Source organism: Sus scrofa, chromosome 13, assembly GCF_054392235.1.
Source record: "Sus scrofa isolate SSC_HxYL_T2T_F1_AM1 chromosome 13, Sscrofa_HxYL_maternal_Yorkshire_Landrace_v2.0, whole genome shotgun sequence".
Lineage (NCBI taxonomy): Eukaryota > Metazoa > Chordata > Mammalia > Artiodactyla > Suidae > Sus > Sus scrofa.
In genome coordinates this window covers 160,734,711-160,752,384 of record NC_139395.1, presented here as the reverse complement: position 1 = coordinate 160,752,384, position 17,674 = coordinate 160,734,711, and the positions used below count along the sequence as shown (strand labels likewise).

The window sequence follows — 17,674 nt, the reverse complement described above, 5'->3', positions numbered from 1 at the left end:
CAGATCAGGGTAAGTGATGGGCCTTTAAGAGAAGGTTAGCGAATTTGGGGGCGGTACGTCAGTAACATTTTGCGGTGGAGATCTCCCCCGACGCCTGTTGCTAGCGCCTGAAGGGAGACCGGCTAACCCACGGGTCTCACGTACTTAGGAAAGCCTTCGGGTTCCAGGTTTCTCGTATTTCCGTCCCGGCGTCTCCGGACCCCAAAGCTTGGGAGGCTGCCCCGCCCACGCGCCGCCCGCAGGCACCACGAAGCCGGGCGGGGTCGGGGAGTTGCGTCGGGGGCGGGGCGGGGCGGAGGTGCGGGCCAGCCCGGCGCCCAGCCCCCGGGACCCGCTTACTGAACCCGTCCTTCCCTCCTCAGCAACTCCAGGCTGCAGGGCCGGGGGAGGGGCCTCGCCGGGGGGCTCCGCACGTGCGCGCGGGCGGGGATCCCCGGCGCCGGGGGCGGGGCACCCGGAAGCGCGCGGACTTGCAGCACCAAGCCGGGCTAGCCGGGGGGACGGCGGGGACGCCACGAGGAGTCGTGCGCACAGCTCTGGCAGCTGCCGGCTTTGGTCACAGGTGGGCGGCGGCGGAGAGGGTGCGGCGGAGACGGGAGCTGGAGTCCCCGAGACTCCAGCCTTTACGCCGGGAACCCCGTGGAGCAGAGGTCAGGAAGCGGGTCCGCGCCTGCGGAGGAGCCGACCTTTTTCCTCTCCGCCTCGGCCTCTTTGGCTGCAGCTGCACCTCAGCCCCGGAGCGCAGGTAACTTCCCTCCCAAGGTCATTCTCCGGGCGGGGCGGCGTTCCTGGCCCGCCCACGATTGGCGGGGGCGGGAGAGGCGCGCCCAGCTCTCGGCGGGGAAGCGGGAGTGGACGGCTACTCCGAGCGCTGCCCGGGCGCTCAGTGGCTCCTCCAGAGCTGGGTCGCTGGCCCCAGTAGCCGTAGGCGTCGGCCAGCCCCAACGGGTACACCTGAGGGTATTTCCTTACCAAGCCCAGGTTTCGGGCGGGGACCGCTCGGCCCTCCCAGCCCGCACCCGCAGGTGAGCGGAGCCACCCGCGCCCTGGCTGTCCCGGGCCGCGTAGTCGGCTGTCGCCATGGGAACGGCTGGTGGCCAGACGGCGCCTGCCCTGGCTGGGGACCCGGCGGTGAAGGCGGCTAGGAGCCCCTGGAACCCTAGAGCTCGTTCTGGCTAAGCCGAGCCAGAAAAGCTTATGAAAAGGGAACCCTCCTCCCCCTCTTTCTTTTCATTTTTGATTTCTCAGGCGTTGGCGGTTAATCAGAGGCAGGCGTGGATATGTTTACAAGATGTGAGTTGTGTTCTTTCCACCTTTACCTTCTGAGGGCTTCTTATGCCTCATGGTGACAGGTGTAAATCATGACACACAAGGGCACCATGAAGCCGGTGAAGAAAAACAAAGCGGAAGAACCTGAATTGGAGCCCCTGTGCTGCTGCGAGTACATAGATCGAAATGGGGAAAAGAACCACGTGGCAGCTTGTTTGTGTGATTGCCAAGATCTGGATGAAGGGTGTGACAGGTAAGAGGAGAGTGTTTCTTGAGGCTGACCCCACAGGCCCTTTTGAAAACCACCACTGTATACTTTCCAGTTTAGCCATCCGGAACCCTGGCATTTGCTCTTCATTTTCTTTCCACTTACCTACAATTGAAAGTTGTCTTCTCTTGTCAAGGGTAAGGATTTTTTAAAGATGAGTTATTACTTAGTAGTGCACAACTGTCCAGCTCAGTTTACTAGGACATTATTATTTTTCATTTAGAGGGAGAAGGTGATGGAGAGAATAGGCAGATAAAGGGATTCGGAGGCAAGTTAAATGTATAAAAAAATGAAACGCAGGCCAGCAGGATCTGTAAGTTTAAAATGAACACGTTAGTACCAGAGAGTCCCCACATTCTCAGTGGTCTGAGCATTCAGAGACTGACACCTTGGACCTGATTGCACTTGACCACAAAGGGCCTTGAGGGTTGAAAGATCATTTGCCTGCTGTTAGAACTGGTCTTACATCTTTTTTCCAGGGAGGAAATCCAGCCGGAAGGTATGTCCCTCTTCTGAATTGACTGTTTTCAGCAGAAACAGCAACACTGTCCTGATTGACGCAATTGTACTTGGCTTTTATTTTTACCATTATCCCAGGTGATGGAAATTACTACCCGAAGAGATGATTTCTAAAAAGTGAAAAAATTGCATGCCAAGCAGTAATAACCTAGTCTTTATCCATTTTCTAAATAATTATATATTTAAATGTTGTTATCACATGGAAAACATAATGTGGGGAGAATAAAGATGGCTGAAACTTGCTTTTCCCATTCTGGTTAAAAAAAAGTCATTGCAGGAGTTCTCTTGTGGTGCCATGGGTTAGGGATCTGGCCTGTCACTGCAGTGGTGTGGGTCACTGCTGTGGCCTGGGTTTGATCCCTGGCCTGGGAACTTCTACTTACCATAAGTGTGGCCAAAAAAAAAAGTTGTTGCAAGGGCATGTTGCTGATTTAGAGTTTGGTGCGTTGACTTAGCCATAAGAGATGTTCTTTGATACTACTGTTTAGTACCCCTTAATCTTTTTGTAATTCCTACTTGATAGTATCTATAGTTTTTCTTACAGGTGTCTTTAAATATAGATTCTTTAGACTTAATCTAAAATTCACACTGAGAAAATGGAGCACTTTGCGCTAATGAATGGGGAAATGATGCCTTTTCCATAACCTCCCTCACTCAAGACCGCAGCTCTTCCATTAACCTTTTAACTCTTCCTCCCTCCCAGCCCTTGAGACCTGGGCTGTCCCTGAATTCTCTTCTCTCCATACCCTTCTCTGGAGACAGGCTCCCAGCATTTCTATAGACCTGCTGCCCTATATACCTCCCATGTAGTTAGCTCCCATTCACTTCCAAGTCTAGCCCTATTTTTAAAAATTGTAAATTTCTAAAATCAGTGCTATCCCTCCTTAAACTATTTCTTTTTGTAGAGGGGAAAAAAAGTCAACCATACCACGTGTCCACCAAGCTCAGTCATGGGACTCATGGTGGTTTGATCTCTGTTCTTCCTTACACAGCCACTGCCCTAGGGACTGGTTTACTCTCTGGGCCCAGGATGGGTTTTGGGCTGCATACATTTTGCCACTGTGGGAAGGCCTCCCTGCCCTTCCTGCAAATACTGGCACGGAAGTCAAGGTCCAGCACAGATCCTGTCTTTCCCACAAAGGCCCCTCTGATGACTCCACCCAGAAATGTTTCCTCTCCCTCGAGCACGACTTACAGTGTTTGGCCATAATAGTTAATTGGGTGATTTTACTGCCTTGTGACTTACCTAAGATTTCTAGAATTCCCGTGTTGTCTTGTCTTCATAACTAGATTGTGAATAGATTTTTATGTCTCTGTGCCCACCCAAGTCTGAAGGGTACAAATGTGTATTCCTTTGTTTTGTGGAGAAATAGTTATTAAATATCTAAACATGATCTTCTTGTTCATATTAAAAAATGATGCATGAATCTGAAAAGCTCTAGTTTAATGGTAAGGAAGCAGAATGCTTGGCCTTTGGCATCTTTTATCATTTATCTGGCACTTTGGCCTACAGAGTGGTTCTTAATTCAGCAAACACATAAGTGCCTTCCCTTTGTGCTCTTTCTGCATAGATGGATCACGTGTAAGTCCGTGCAGCCAGAGACCTGTGAGAGAATCATGGATACGATCTCTGACCGCCTCCGGATTCCTTGGCTTAGGGGAGCCAAAAAAGTTAACATTAGCATCCTTCCCCCACTCTTCCTGCTGCCTGTCTTCCTCCGTGTGGCTTCGTGGCATTTCCTCCTGGGGGTGGTGGTTTTGACCTCCCTCCCTGTGCTGGCTCTGTGGTACTACTACCTCACTCACAGAAGGAAAGAACAGACTCTCTTTTTCCTGAGCCTCGGACTGTTCTCTCTGGGCTACATGTACTATGTGTTCCTGCAGGAAGTGGTCCCTAAGGGGCGTGTGCGGCCCACTCAGCTGGCTCTTCTTACCTGCGGGTTATTTCTGATACTCTTAGCCTTGTACAGAGCCAAGAAGAATCCAGGCTACCTCAGAAAGTCGGTGAGCAATGACAGATCTCTAAACGGGAGCCAAATCGAAAGCCTGAACAGAAAAGGGTTCCCCGGCGCAGATCCGTCAGGCAGTCTCAACAACCGCACGTCCAAGGATGAGCCCAAGGGCTCCTGGGCACCCTCCGGAAGCCCCGCCAAGGCGCGGGAGGATTGGTGCGCCAAGTGCCAGCTGGTGAGGCCAGCCCGGGCATGGCACTGCCGGATCTGCGGCATCTGCGTGAGGAGGATGGATCATCACTGTGTCTGGTATGTTGGAAGGATCTGGAGGCTTGTGGAGTGTAAATTCACGTGAGACTCTCTAGCTGTGTTTGCTCTTCCTTTGTACCATCCTCACATTTTTCTATTTCCCAGCTTTACACCTTGTGGCTATTTGTGGGCTGTGATGATGTTCCCACTTAGTCATCAGTTTTTCGAGTTTCACAAATTTAGTTCTTTTCAGTCATTTCCCGAAGGGTTTTTTGTTTTTTGTTTTTTTCCTCTTTTTCTTTTGGGCTGCCCCTCATCTCCTTTCTAAGAGAGAAGTATCTACAGTTAAATGATTATTAAAAAAATTTTTTTTTAATTGAAATCAGTATAGGCCCATCTCCCTATGCTCACGGAGCTGAAGAAAGTGTTCTGTATTTTTAGGTGATTCTTGTCCTCTGACCATACATTGTCATCGTATTGATCTACTGGTTATTTCTCATCTCCATTATTGACTTAAGGCCAGCAGGATAACCTACTATTTGGTTATTTGTGGAGAGATGGGCTTAAAATTTTTTTTTAAATTATTTATTTATTGTCCACACCCACAACATATGGAAGTGCCCGGGTCAGGGGTTGAAGTGGAGCCAAAGCTGTGACCTATGCTACACCTGCAGCAACACCAAATCCTTAACCCACTGCACCACAGCAGGAATTTGAGATGGGCTTTTTTGGTACCTCTCTGCTGACCAGTGACCAGTGAGGATACTTGAGGCCCATAAACTGTATAGTTTAACTTTTAAAGGAAATGTTGCAGCTTTCCTGGATAACTCATTAAACTAAAGGGGTGTAATTAATTCAGAGGGGAACACTCTTAAGTAGCATGTTGCAGCTTTATTGCTCTTGAGGCAGTCATGGTCAGTGAATTACACTTTAAAAAATTTTTTTGGGGGGCCGTTATAATGATTTTTTTTTTCCACTATAGCTGGTTTACACCATTCTGTCAGTTTTCTACTGTACAGCAAGGTGAGCCAGTCAAGCATACATGCATACATTATTTTTTCTCACATTATCATGCTCCATCATAAGTGACTAGATATAGTTCCCAGTGTTACACACCTGGATCTCATTGCTTATCCATTCCAAAGGCAATAGTTTGCATCCATTAACCTCAAATTCCCATTCCATCCCACTTCCTCCCCCTGCCCCCTTGGCAACCACAACTGTGTTCTCCCAGTCCATGATTTTTTCTGTGGAAAGGTTCATTTGTGCCATGTATTGGATTCCAGATGTAAGTGATATCATATGGTATTTGTCTTTCTCTTTCTGACTTACTTCACTTAGTATGAGGGTCTCTAGTTCCATTCATGTTGCTGCAAATGGCATTATTTTGTTCTTTTGTATGGCTGAGTAGTATTCCATTGTGTATGTATACCACATCTTCCTAATCCATTCATCTGTCAATGGACATTTAGGTTGTTTCAACTGCCAAGGGTTTAGTCTCTAAAATATACAAATAACTTATACAACTCAACAGCAAAAAGGCCAACAACCCAATTGAAAAATGGGCAAAAGACCTGAATAGACATTTCTCCAAAGAAGATCTACAGATGCCCAACAAGCACATGAAAAAATGCTCAACATCCCTGATTATTAGAGGAATGCAAATCAAAACTACTATTAGGTACCACCTCACACCAGTCAGAATGGCCATCATTAATAAGTCCACAAATAACAAATGCTGGAGGGGGTGTGGAAAAAATGGAACCCTCCTGCACTGTTGGTGGGAATGTAAATTGGTACAACCACTATGGAAAACCACTTAGAAAACTATACATAAAATTTTTTTTAATTAAAATATTGATTTACAATGTTGTGTTAGTTTCAGGTGTACAGTTAAAGTGATTCAGTTATACATGTATATATAAATATGTATACTTCTTTTACATTCTCTTCCATTATAGATTATTACAAGATATTAAGTATAGTTCCCTGTGCTATACAGTAGATTCTCATTGATTATCTCTGACACACAGTAGTGTGTATATTTCAATTGCAAACTCCTACTTTATTCTTCTCCCCCTTCGCCTTTGGTAACCATAAGTTTGTTTTCTATGTCTTTCTGTTTTATAAATAAGTTCATTTGTGTCTGTTTTTTTAGACTCCACATTTAAGTGAGATCGTATGTTTGTCTTTGGCTTACTTCCTCTTAGTATGATAATTTCTAGGTCCATTCATGTTGTTGCAGTTGGCATTATTTTGTTCTTTTTTATGGCTAGTAATATTCCATTGTGTGTGTGTGTGTGTGTGTGTCTGTCTGTCTATCTATGCCACATCTTCTCTATCCATCATCTGTCAGTGGACACTTAGGTTGTTTCCATGTCCTGGGCATATATCTGGAGAAAAAAAAATTTGAAAAGATATATGTACCCCAGTGTATTCATAGCACTATTTGCAAAAGACAAGACATGGAATTATGCTTTTTATGTCTTGGATTCTGGTCATGTTACACTCTCCCCTTCATGAGGAGACATGGGACAAGGTGAGGGTGCAGACAGCCCCTCAAGTTCGTAGGAGGGACATAGAAGCAGACGTCAAGTTCAGGGCTCACAAATGGGGACAGCTCTTTTCTGGGGCTTCGTCTTTATGAGTAAACAGGTATTTTTATTTTTAAGTTTTCCTCTTCTCTGTCTCTTTCATTTATTCTCATGCATGCCTGCACATGTGCCTACCTGCAGGATGGTGGTGCTGGCCCATTTATAGGCACTGGTTTGCAGAAGGCCTGGCAGCCTCACCTGTGAGAAGATCTCTGCCCACGGCGGCATCCTGGTGTGCCTGTCATCCTGCCCTGCAAATAGCCATGACACAGAACTCTGTACCCGACAGATAGTCTGCATACTATTGAGTTGTTCTCCACCCCATACCATGTTTCTCATCTCTTGGCATCTTTTATTAATATGTGTATTTGACATATATTTTCCCACACTGTGTAATACTTCTGATGTAGCGAAGTTCCCACTGTGGCTCAGTGGAAACGAATCTTGACTAGCATCCATGTGGATGCTGGTTCAATCCCTGGCCTTGCTCAGTGGGCTAAGGATCTGGTGTTGCTGTGAGCTGTGGTGTAGGTCACAGACGCAACTTGGATCTGGTGTTGCTGTGGCGTAGGCTGGTGGCTATAGCTCCGATTAGACCCCTAGCCTGGGAACCTCCATATGCCTCGGGTATGGCCCTGAAAAGACGAAAAAAACAAAAACAAAAACTTCCGGTTTAGCATTTTTCCAGTTTTCGTAATGCTGATATCATCCTTTCCTTATGGTAGTGATTACAGCATTAGCTCTCTTGACATTGGGTAACAGATTGGGTAATAGACCTCACTCATTAATATCTAGAAAGATGTATTAGCTAGGTTCTGCTTTTTACTTAATCATGTCTTTAATCATATTTCACATTGCAGAGAGCAGAGAATTTAAGACTGCATCTCTTACTAGTTTTTAATTCCCTAAAATTGAACAAGATAACTTATTTTTTAATAACTAAAATTCACACTATCCCTGTCCTAAAAGCTTTCTTGTTTATTTATATAGAGAACTTTTTAAAACATGTTTCCTTTTTTTCTTCCCTGTGCTGTCTTGAGGATAAATAGCTGTGTCGGAGAATCGAATCATCAAGCATTTATACTTGCCCTTTCCATCTTCCTGCTCACCTCCGTGTACGGGATAACGCTGACCTTGGACACCATTTGTAGAGATAGAAGTGTCTTCACAGCTCTCTTCTATTGCCCTGGAGTTTATGCAGATAACAGGTGAGACATGGATGCCCCTCACAGGAGCCAGAGAAAGAGGGAGTGGATGTGCCGTGAAGGTCCGGGGCTGTGATTCACTGCTAGGTTAGGGGCTCTCACCCAAAACACAGGACAGGCTCTGAGGGTGCTGGGTATCCCTGAAATTGCCAATACACTTGTGCAGTGGATGAGTGCATTTTTCTACAGTGATGGCAGAAAGAATGTTGACCTTAAAATGTGAGGAACTAGTAGGATTAGGCTCACCCAGGGATGTCAGTCATATGCTCAAGGTAGCGACAGTGGGACTGAAATGATAACTCAAGTAGCATTTCCCAGGTGCGGACATGGTCTCTTTTTTTCTTTCCTTTTTTTTTTTAATTTCTTGGCCACACCTGTAACATATGAAGGTTCCCAAGCTATGGGTCAAATTGGAGCTGTAGCTGTCACCTATACCACAGCCACAGCAACTCAGGATTAGAGCCACATCTGCGACCTGCACCACAGCTCATGGCAATGCCGGATCCTTAACCCACTGAGCGAGGCCAGGGATCAAACCTGCATCCTCACAGATCCTAGTCGGGTTCCTTAACTACTGAGCCACAAGGGGAACTCCCGACATGGTCTCTTTTGTCATGAATATCAGGGACGCTCCTCACTTTGTTGCTTCTTTCTAGCCCAATCTTAATTGACTGTTTCTGACCCTTTTGTGAAGTGCTTACAATCTTTGTAACCTTTTCTATTTAACCTCCATTGATTTTTTTTTCCTGTTCTACTTTTTTTTTTTTTTTTTTTTTTAAATCACCACTCATGATTACTGTGGTATCTAGGCCAAAACGTCCTTTAGTGTTTTTAGGTTGAGGCACTTTTATATAGTGTGAAGATCTTTACACTTTAGCAGAAGCTGGAATTTTTTAGCTTTGCTCTAACAACCCGTTCTCTCCTGGGGCTCCCTCCCCGAATGTTCTGCTTTAGGCCATTTATCACAACCCATTAATAGTAGTTACTGAAGAATTTCATGACCTGTGAGGACTCTGAGTACAGAGAAGAAAGGAACCTCACCTGAGGAGGAGGACCTGTGAATGTCTAGCTCTGTAATAGAAGGGGGAGATCTCCCCATGGACTAGTGAAGACAAAGGCCCGAACAAGGGCGCCTGGTGAACAAAGCAGGGAGTCTCCTGAAAAGGAAGAGTGAGAAGAAAGCAAAGGACGTTGGGGGGGATTTGTCTTCTAGATTTTCTTTGGGCTCTGTGAATGGAATTGAGGGACATAGTCCTGCCACTGGTTCTCACCTCTGTGAATGAGCGATTCCTGTCTCTTTAGTATTCCTCATCTTGTGGTGACTTAATCATCTCTGAGATTCCTTTCAGCTTAACAAATGGAGATTGTGTGTGTGTGTGTGTGTGTGTGTGTGTGTGTGTTTGCCTTTTCTAGGGCCACACCTAAGGCATATGGAGGTTCCCAGGCTAGGGGTCCAATTGGAGCTGTAATCACCAGCCTACACCACAGCCACAGCAATGAGGGATCCAAGCCATGTCTGTGACCTACACCACAGCTCACAGCCATGCCGGATCCTTAACCCACTGAGAGAGGCTAGGGATCGAACCCACCACCTCATGGTTCATAGTCGCATTTGTTTCTGCTGTGCCACCATGGGAACTCCTTTTTGTGTGTGTGTGTGTGTGTGTTTGCTTACAAATGGAGATTCTGAATGCATTTCTTGCTAACTCATTTGCAAATGTTTGACTGAAAAGAATCAATTGGCAGACATTAATCAGCAGCCTTTCCTCAAAGTCTTAGCAGGTCTTTTTTTTTTTTTTTTTTTTTTAGCCATGCCTGGCATGTGGAAGTTTCAGGGCCAGGGATTGAACCTGTGCCAGAGCAGAGACCCAAGCCACAGCATTGACAATGCTGGATCCTTAAACTGTTAGGCCATCAGGGAACTCCTCCTCACAGTCTTGGGCTGAAAGCAGCTTCCCTTCCCATGACCATGTTTGAATTCAGGAAGCAGAATTTGAAATGTGACAGCTTCTAAGCAAAGAGCCGCTGGTATTGGGAGCTGTCCTCTCGCTCGTATTTGTTAGCCTGGTCCTGAAAAGAATGGAGATGAGCAACCTTAACACTGTTCCTGGGTTCCCACCCACAGCTTCCTTGAAGATGTTTATAGCAATCTCCTGGCGCCTTCGTTTTCTTCTGACTTAAGGACAATTTAGGAACTATTCATTCCACAGTCATATTGCATATTTCCAGAAAAAGAGGTACTGATAATTAGAAAACAGAACATGTTAATAGTCCAAAGTGAAGTGGGCTACTGGCATTTGAGGGAAAAAAAGTATCTTCTGGGTGGGGTAGTCGGGAAGTGCCAGAGTCCTTAGGAGGAATCACTGGCTGTGTAGGATGGTACAGTGGGGACAGCTTTCTGAGTGTGAAGGATTGGCAGCCCTGACCCGCCTTTTCCTGCTCCCAGCTCAGCTCTGTGCTTCACGTGTGTGTGGTACTCGGTGATCATCACGGCAGGCTTGGCCTACATCTTCCTGATCCAACTGATAAACATCAGCTACAATGTGACCGAGAGGGAAGTGCAGCAGGCCCTTCGGCAGAAGACAGGGCGCCGGCTGCTCTGCGGGCTCATTGTGGACACAGGCCAGTACAACAGGGGCTTCCTGCGGAATTGGCACCAGTTCTCCACCCTGGGCTCCCACCCCTTCCACCACCCAGCTGAGGACATTGTCTGAAGTGCCTTCTGTACGGCTCTGGGGAGGAGGGGGGCTCCTCCTTCTGCTCCCTTGCATCGTACACTTTAGTACATGCAGGATGTTCATGTTTATCCCCAGTTTCTTAAAGGCATTATAGGGCCATGCTCAGGTTTAGGCACTGGACTGGGAAGAAAATTTTTCTGACTTCAAAACTTAAAGAGATTTTTATATCAAAGCAGTGAAAGAAGAGCCATTCCTTTCCAGTCACCTTATTAACTAACTCAATCACCAGAAGTTGAAAAGGATGTGGATTGCTAATGGGCAGATGGATAGAAGCAATTCCCATCCATTAGTATGGGAGAAAGAGTTTTGGATTAGGATAGTGTCTAGTCCCTCTTTCAGTTCCTAATAGCCATGTGACCCTTGTTGTCATGTCTCGAGTCTCAGGTTCATCTGAGTGGGGTACTGGTGCCTGCCCTGGCTACCTCACAGAGCGCGAGCGTGCATGTGTGTGTGTGTGTGTGTGGGGGGGGGGATCATGTGATGATCATGTGAGGGCTGAGGTTTGTAGAAAGCACTGAAAGACAACTGAAGCACCAGAGAGGCATTAGTATTGTTAGGAGAATCCTAAGACTGGAAAAAAATGTTTGTAGGTCAGAATATTAAAGCCAGTAGTATTACAGTAATCCCTTTTCAGAATTTCACAGTGAAAAAAAAGATCCCCGAATACCATGTTGTCCAGTTACGGGAATTTCTTGTTCTTGAGTATTAGACATTAACTACTCAAACAGGGTAGAAGATGACCAGATGGATTTTCACTATCATCTGATCTTGAAAGGACAGTTGATAATAATTATAAGTATAGTTATTGTTAGTATAATGTACAGTGGTCATGAGTTTAGGTGACGAGTTCTTATATTTATCTAATTTCTTATGTATTTATTCTGTTTGGATTTCCTCTAAGTAACTCCAATAGGCATCAATGTTTTTTTCCCCTTTCCATGTTTCGCCTGGTCAGGTGCTAGCACACTTGTGATGATGGCCGGACGAGAACAGATGCTCCTATGGGGAACACTTTACTCTCTATCTGGGTAGGGTGGCTAGTTAATATCAAGGGCTTGACTTTTCTGTTCATGTAACTAATTCAGACATGGTCAGTAATAGCACAGAGTTGCAAAAAACCAGTCTTCTGGTGTTCACTCTCTTCTGGCATGAGCTCTCTTTGTGGGCTGATTGCCATCTTTCCACTTACCTTGCACATAACTTTACCTTTCCTGAGATAAAAGTATCTCCCTAGGAGAGAAGAAACAGGGTACATGTGGTTTCCACTAACTAATGATCTAGGGACTGTTCTTCCCTAGCTCCTCCTAGGTTATTTCTTTCATCATATCTCAAAATGGAAAATGTATAAAGGGTTAAATATTCATAGTGGTCTCTTCTGCCGTAGAAGATGGGAAGATACCCTCTTAAGATATTTGGGTTGGAGTTCCCGTCATGGTGCAGTGGTTAACGAATCCAACTAGGAACCATGAGGTTGCGGGCTCGATCCCTGGCCTTGCTCAGTGGGTTAAGGGTCCGGCGTTGCCGTGAGCTGTGGTATAGGTTGCAGACGCAGCTCGGATCCTGCGTTGCTGTGGCTCTGGCGTAGGCCGGTGGCTAAAACTCAGCTTTGACGCCTAGCCTGGGAACCTCCATATGCCGCGGGAGTGGGCCTAGAAAAGGCAAAAAGACAAAAAAAAAAAAAAAAAAAAAAAATTGGGTTGGTACATGTACTTTTTTTGGAACCCCAAAGAATTCATGAGCCCTTCCATTTGCCTTGGCTTAAAGCTTAGTATAGGGAAACTTGCCAGCTTTTTCAGTCTTTCTGTGCATGCTGCTGTAGCAAGAGGTTTATAAGGGTTGAGAAGAAATATTGCTACTTCTCCAACCTTACCCTCTACAGCTAGTCCTGCCATTAATGGAGACCGTCCTTAAGACAGGAATCACATTTTTATATAAGTTTGTCGTTGCTTTTCCCAGAGATGGATTGTTTAATGAACAATAGGCTCTGTTCCACTAGAATGAGCCAAAGAGCATGTCTGGGGATGTGAGCAGAGTCTGTGGTTTGCACAGTGATGCCCTCTTTGGCCCAGACTCAAGCATTCATTTGGAGTTAACATTGGAGTTGATATAACCAATTCCTTTCTATATAGGTTAGAGATAACAGAGAAAGTAATAACATCAAGGACAGCTCATGTGGCCAGAAATCTCTGGTTGTAGTCTCTTGAATGCCAGGTGTATGGCCAACTCTGATTTGTCATTAGCAATTAATAATAAAATTCATAGAAATGTTAGGCTAGTCATTAATTTTGGCCTCTTGCCAAATCTTTAACAACAGTTCAAATATATGCTGAAGATGAGGTGTACCCAGCAGACCAAAGTAACCACACACCCTGAACGGGGATACCTGGAGGGGGCACCGCACTCAGATAAGGGCTCTGTGTGTATCATTCTGGCTTATTGGAACTAAGGTGCTTGTTTGAAGGTCTGAGAACTTCATGATTGGCAGTTTATAGAAGAAAGCTCAAAGCTTTGAAAAGCTCAGTGGTTCTGCGGAGGTAAAAGTCTACTGAAGTATTTATACCACAAGGGGCAGCAAACAAGGGGCCACCTGTGAGCAGTTTCTGTAGGCTCTGGGATGTCCTTGGTCTTTACTCCTAGACTCTTCAGCTTTTTTATGATCTGCAGCTATTTGAGGGATTTTATCATTTTAAAGGACAAATCCTCTGTGAACAGATGAGTCTCAGAGAAATGTGGTGGCGGTGGCAGCCGTAGGGAATTGCCCTACAAACCTATAACCATCAGTTTCTTGGCTACAGGATAAGGCCTGCCCATCATATTTCAGACAAGTGGGTCCCCCCCCCCCCATCCCACATCCTCGGCCTCTGTTAACCTACTGGATGTGGAATTTAGTAGGTGATCTATCGTATTCTGACCACTTACATTACTACTTGTTATGCCACTGTGTATTATTTCTGGGGACAAGAAATGGACAAAGATTTGAGGGAGAAATAGTTAAGGATCAGGACTGCATGAAGGGAGGAAATCCTTCAATATTTAAAAATGTTTCTTATGCTACCCAAACAGTACTTGAAAACACTGACAACCCTTCTTAGGTTTCTCTGATGCTGCTCAAGTCAAGCCTTAAGTGTATTTTAGGGACAATGGGCTGCTCCTCTGACGTCAGCCACCCCTGTGGTGTGTCTGTGTGGAGGATACTGTAAATCTTTGCTCTCTGACAGGTTGGTAGTTTCCTTCGGTGAATGAAGTTATTGTCTTCCACTGAACCATCTGCCTAGCAGCAAGACTGCTACTGACTTTCTCTTATGCAATAGTCCATGGTACTTCTAAAATTTTTAGCAAGAGATAATTTTCTAAACTTGAGTTTTCCACAGCCAGAAAACACAGTGCTGGTAAAGGTTCTCTGACATAGTGACCACAGACTCTTCCCTTTGAGTAGGACATTAACTTTTTACTATAAAACTCAATTAACATAAGCAAAAATATGACATCTAGAAGCACAGTTTTAACCAGGATGTTTAAAAATTAATGTTTCGTGAGGTTTAAGGGTCTCTAACTTATGACAGCTTCATTTTAGCCTTATTTTGGTCCCCTGCATTTTAAAAAGGAGAATTTCCTCAAGCAATGAATGGATAATGGAGACTTTTGCTTGAGGTACCTGTTTGGAATCTTGTTTTCTCTTCAGGAGCTGGACAAGTGTGTCACTTACTAAGCATTGCAAAGGTGATGGGGGGGGGGAGAGTGAGAGCTATGTTAACTTAATGCTGAATGAAATTCAGTATGTTGGGGATGTTTGTTGTGATTAAACTTTTTGTAAAATTGGCCACATTTAATCCCATTTCTCATGGACAGTTATCCCCACTTCACTTGGCACTAAGTGTTTCCCTGCGGTATCAGCAGCAGGCCAAGGACTGGTTAATAGAGACAAATCCCTTAGAGGTTGCGACTGCTTCTGAGTTGGGCTTGTGACTTGTTATTACTTTAGCCTTCCCAATGGCACCTTTTTCTTCTAGAAAAGTCATACTTTAAAAGCACAGTTTTAAAACCAGAGCTGGTTACTGATGCAACTAAAATCCTCTATTCCTTCAGATGGCGCCGCTGGCAAGCTGTTGCATTGCAGAGCTCCCAAGCTCAACTTGTGATCCTGTGGTCTGGGTGATTGGATGGTTGGAGTTGTTAGGGTTTCTGAGCCTTTTCACTTGATTACATTTCTGGGTCTGATGTTACACTAAAGGAGACCCAGGAAAATTTATTGAATATTAAATTTCATCTTTAATGTAACAGACTCAGCAATGTTAAAGGGGATTTCTGAAGCCAACTCTGGAGTCTGCAGGCTAAACATTTTGCACTGTTTTTATTCTTGTCCTCTTATCACCTCAGACTCAGACACAAGGCCTTTTAAATGGAGATTTTAAAAATTACTGCCATTTATGTAAAATAATGTACTGTGACCAAGTTGTTTAAATGGAAAATAAAGCGCTTTCTTTAAGGAAAATCGCTGATGTTGCTTTGTCTCCTGAACTCTTTTGCTTTAAGAAAAGCTTGAGCTGCTGCTCTGTCCCTATTCTGTGTACTTAAACTGTCCCTAGTCCTAAACTATTATTTTCCTTGTGGTCACTTTTCCAGTTTTGTAGGCCAGGGAGACTGCTTATTTGGGAATTCTGTTAGCAATACCTTTTTTTGTTTGTTTTTGTTTTTTTTAGGGCTGCATCTGCAGCATATGGAGGTTCCCAGGCTAGGGGTCGAATAGGAGCCGTAGCCACTGGCCTACATCACAGCCACAGCAATGCCAGATCCCAGCCATGTCTGTGACCTACACCACAGCTCATGGCAATGCCAGATCGTTAACCCACTGAGCGAGGCCAGGGATTGAACCCTTGTCCTTATGGATGCCAGTCAGATTGGTTTCTGCAGAGTCATGATGGGAACTCCAGCAATAACATTTGAAACCATATCTTTAAGACAGTACAGCAAGAAACATTAGGTCATTTACTAAGTAGGTTATTTTCTAAGTTGATTTCCTATATCTCTTTAGAAGGTTCTATAAGAAGTCCTTGCTGGCCCCATCAGAATGGGCTGCTGAAGACTCAATTTCTGATTGATGCTTGAGGTGAAATAAAATAAAGCTTAAAAGGAAAAGGATTTATTTAGGCCCCTGGGAGGTTTACTTGAGGGATTCAGCCTTCCTTATCTACAGGTCTGGCTTTAAAGCAAAATTGGTGTTTTATTTCTGCATGCTAATAGTGGCAAGTATACCATAACCGTATTATAGATAAGTACAGATAGTGATTTAGATGGGAAGAGGTTAACAGAATTACTTTTTAGTCCCATTTCTTTAGTGGCTGTTAGTCTTAAAAAGAGTTTTTAGATGATGACTATATAATCATGTTAAAGTAAAAGATGAGTGAGAACAGGGACACTGCAGAAGAAATATAATTCTCTATAATACCTTTTGTCATATCTGAGTAACTCATGACATCTTCCATAGAAAAAGGCTGTGTCATTTTATAGGTTGTGGAGCTAGATATACCTTCTAGGACATAAGAGACAATAACAGAATTTATTGAACAATACACAGAATTTTATTTTACAAACTCCAGTTTTCAATTCATGTAACAGTAGTTACTTCAGGGCTGCAAGAGACTTTCTCATTCTACTGTGAAAATTTACTGCCTGAATTTTTTGTAATAAGCATATATTTTGTAATGAAAAAACTTTTTCTAGCAAGCAGCTCTTTCAGAAAATTCCCAGGAGTATTCTGTCAGTCTATATTCTCTAGCACCTTCAAGGTTAAAACATTCTTTGAATTCAAGATAAGTATCTCCATACATAGATCAAACTGAGCTGAGGACTAAAAGGCAGCTCGAGTGTGTTATTAAGTTGCAAATGGGAACATGTACAGACATTTTAACAAATTGCTGGACTGGCTTAGAGTCTATATAGCTTTTGGAATTCCCTTCGTGCTTATGGAAGTGCACTGAGAAGTACCTTTGGTGCCCCAGTTTCTCTGAAATTACGGTACGCTGCTGCCAAGGGCCTAGAGTACCTTTTGATCCATGGTTTTCCATCCGGTGGGCAAAAAGAACAGGGTCTGGCAGAATCCCTGTTGTGGATGCTAAGGTTACTAGATGACTGACCCTCCTTTTCTAAGTACCCACTACTTGTAATTTCTATTTAATTAAAGTTACATTTGTCAACAATTCATATTAAACTATAAGGACACATTTGCCTTCACAATCCAGGCAAGCAAACACTTGTCCTTTTTAAAGTTTATGATACTGAAAATATGTAAGATACATCGGAACAGCAGAGCTCTGGACTGTTCCTTTGGATGATCCTGCTGTGATAAATGCTTTAGTGGACTGAGTACCAGCCCAGGAGAAATCACAGAAGGAAGTACAAATTCACAAAATAACTTCTTTGATCCAAGAAGTATGTGGCAGAGCATAAACCAGATATATACGCATGCATGTGGGTGGGTGGAGATTGACACACATGTGTGCGCACATGCAGACCTGTGGCAATTCCCATCGTAAGCACACATTGGACCGTGTCAAACGGCACACCGAGGACTCCTCTTACCAAGGGCCAAGCATCTGTTGCTGTACACCGAGTCACAGCGGTGTGAACATCCGGAAGTCTGGAAGAATTTCAGCTACTTTTCTACGGAGCTGCTCTCGCCTTTCTTCTTTTCCTCTTTCCTCTTTGGTAAATTTTGCAAACTTCCTCCATGTCTGAAATGTGATCTGGAGAATCCTCCTTTGAGAATAAAAAGGAAAAAAAAGTAAAATGCTAAGGAAAAGCTGACCTTCCATCAATCTGCATTGAAAACTTTACAAAAATAATCCTTAGTGAGTAAGATGTTACATGAAAGGTATGGAAG

At 44.4% G+C, this 17,674-nt stretch overlaps 4 protein-coding genes across 29 annotated transcripts in view; 2 read left to right on the top strand and 2 right to left on the bottom strand.

Moving 5' to 3' along the window:
- Positions 1-17,674, bottom strand: part of NAA50 (N-alpha-acetyltransferase 50, NatE catalytic subunit) — a 574,571-nt gene that overhangs the window by 220,383 nt on the left and 336,514 nt on the right. The gene's annotated exons all lie outside the window — the stretch shown is intronic.
- GRAMD1C (GRAM domain containing 1C) overlaps positions 1-17,674 on the top strand; it is a 160,471-nt gene that overhangs the window by 108,213 nt on the left and 34,584 nt on the right. The gene's annotated exons all lie outside the window — the stretch shown is intronic.
- On the top strand, positions 72-15,286 carry ZDHHC23 (zinc finger DHHC-type palmitoyltransferase 23). Of its 10 annotated transcripts, XM_003132673.6 has the most exons (6): positions 72-167; positions 563-745; positions 1,353-1,522; positions 3,628-4,317; positions 7,892-8,059; positions 10,503-12,135. In XM_003132673.6, exons 3-6 carry the CDS (start codon positions 1,362-1,364, stop codon positions 10,768-10,770), a joined length of 1,287 nt encoding a protein of 428 aa, XP_003132721.2. In that variant the 5' UTR covers positions 72-167; positions 563-745; positions 1,353-1,361; the 3' UTR covers positions 10,771-12,135. The 10 variants fall into 10 exon arrangements, with proteins under 10 accessions (XP_003132721.2, XP_084847400.1, XP_084847401.1 ...); XM_084991274.1 differs by lacking the exon at positions 72-167 and having other exon boundaries at positions 495-745; XM_084991275.1 differs by lacking the exon at positions 72-167 and having other exon boundaries at positions 495-745; positions 1,328-1,522; positions 7,901-8,059.
- The window catches only part of CCDC191 (coiled-coil domain containing 191), a 101,091-nt gene continuing 99,767 nt past the window's right edge, over positions 16,351-17,674 (bottom strand). For all 17 annotated transcript variants that reach the window (XR_014824810.1, XR_014824809.1, XR_014824811.1 and 14 more), the window contains one exon: positions 16,351-17,550. Coding sequence is in view for 14 of the 17 variants with exons in the window: in XM_021070332.2 (XP_020925991.2) it covers positions 17,406-17,550 (145 nt within the window). In the remaining 3 variants the exon portion in view is untranslated. The remainder of the gene's footprint in view (positions 17,551-17,674) is intronic.

Bases quoted from the DNA above. Each gene is read 5' to 3' on its own strand.
- ZDHHC23 (XM_003132673.6), top strand. From the start codon at position 1,362: ATGACACACAAGGGCACCATGAAGCCGGTGAAGAAAAACAAAGCGGAA. The intron at 4,318-7,891 runs GTATGTTGGAAG...TGCTGTCTTGAG, and splicing joins ATGGATCATCACTGTGTCTG to GATAAATAGCTGTGTCGGAG. The intron at 8,060-10,502 runs GTGAGACATGGA...TCCTGCTCCCAG, and splicing joins GGAGTTTATGCAGATAACAG to CTCAGCTCTGTGCTTCACGT.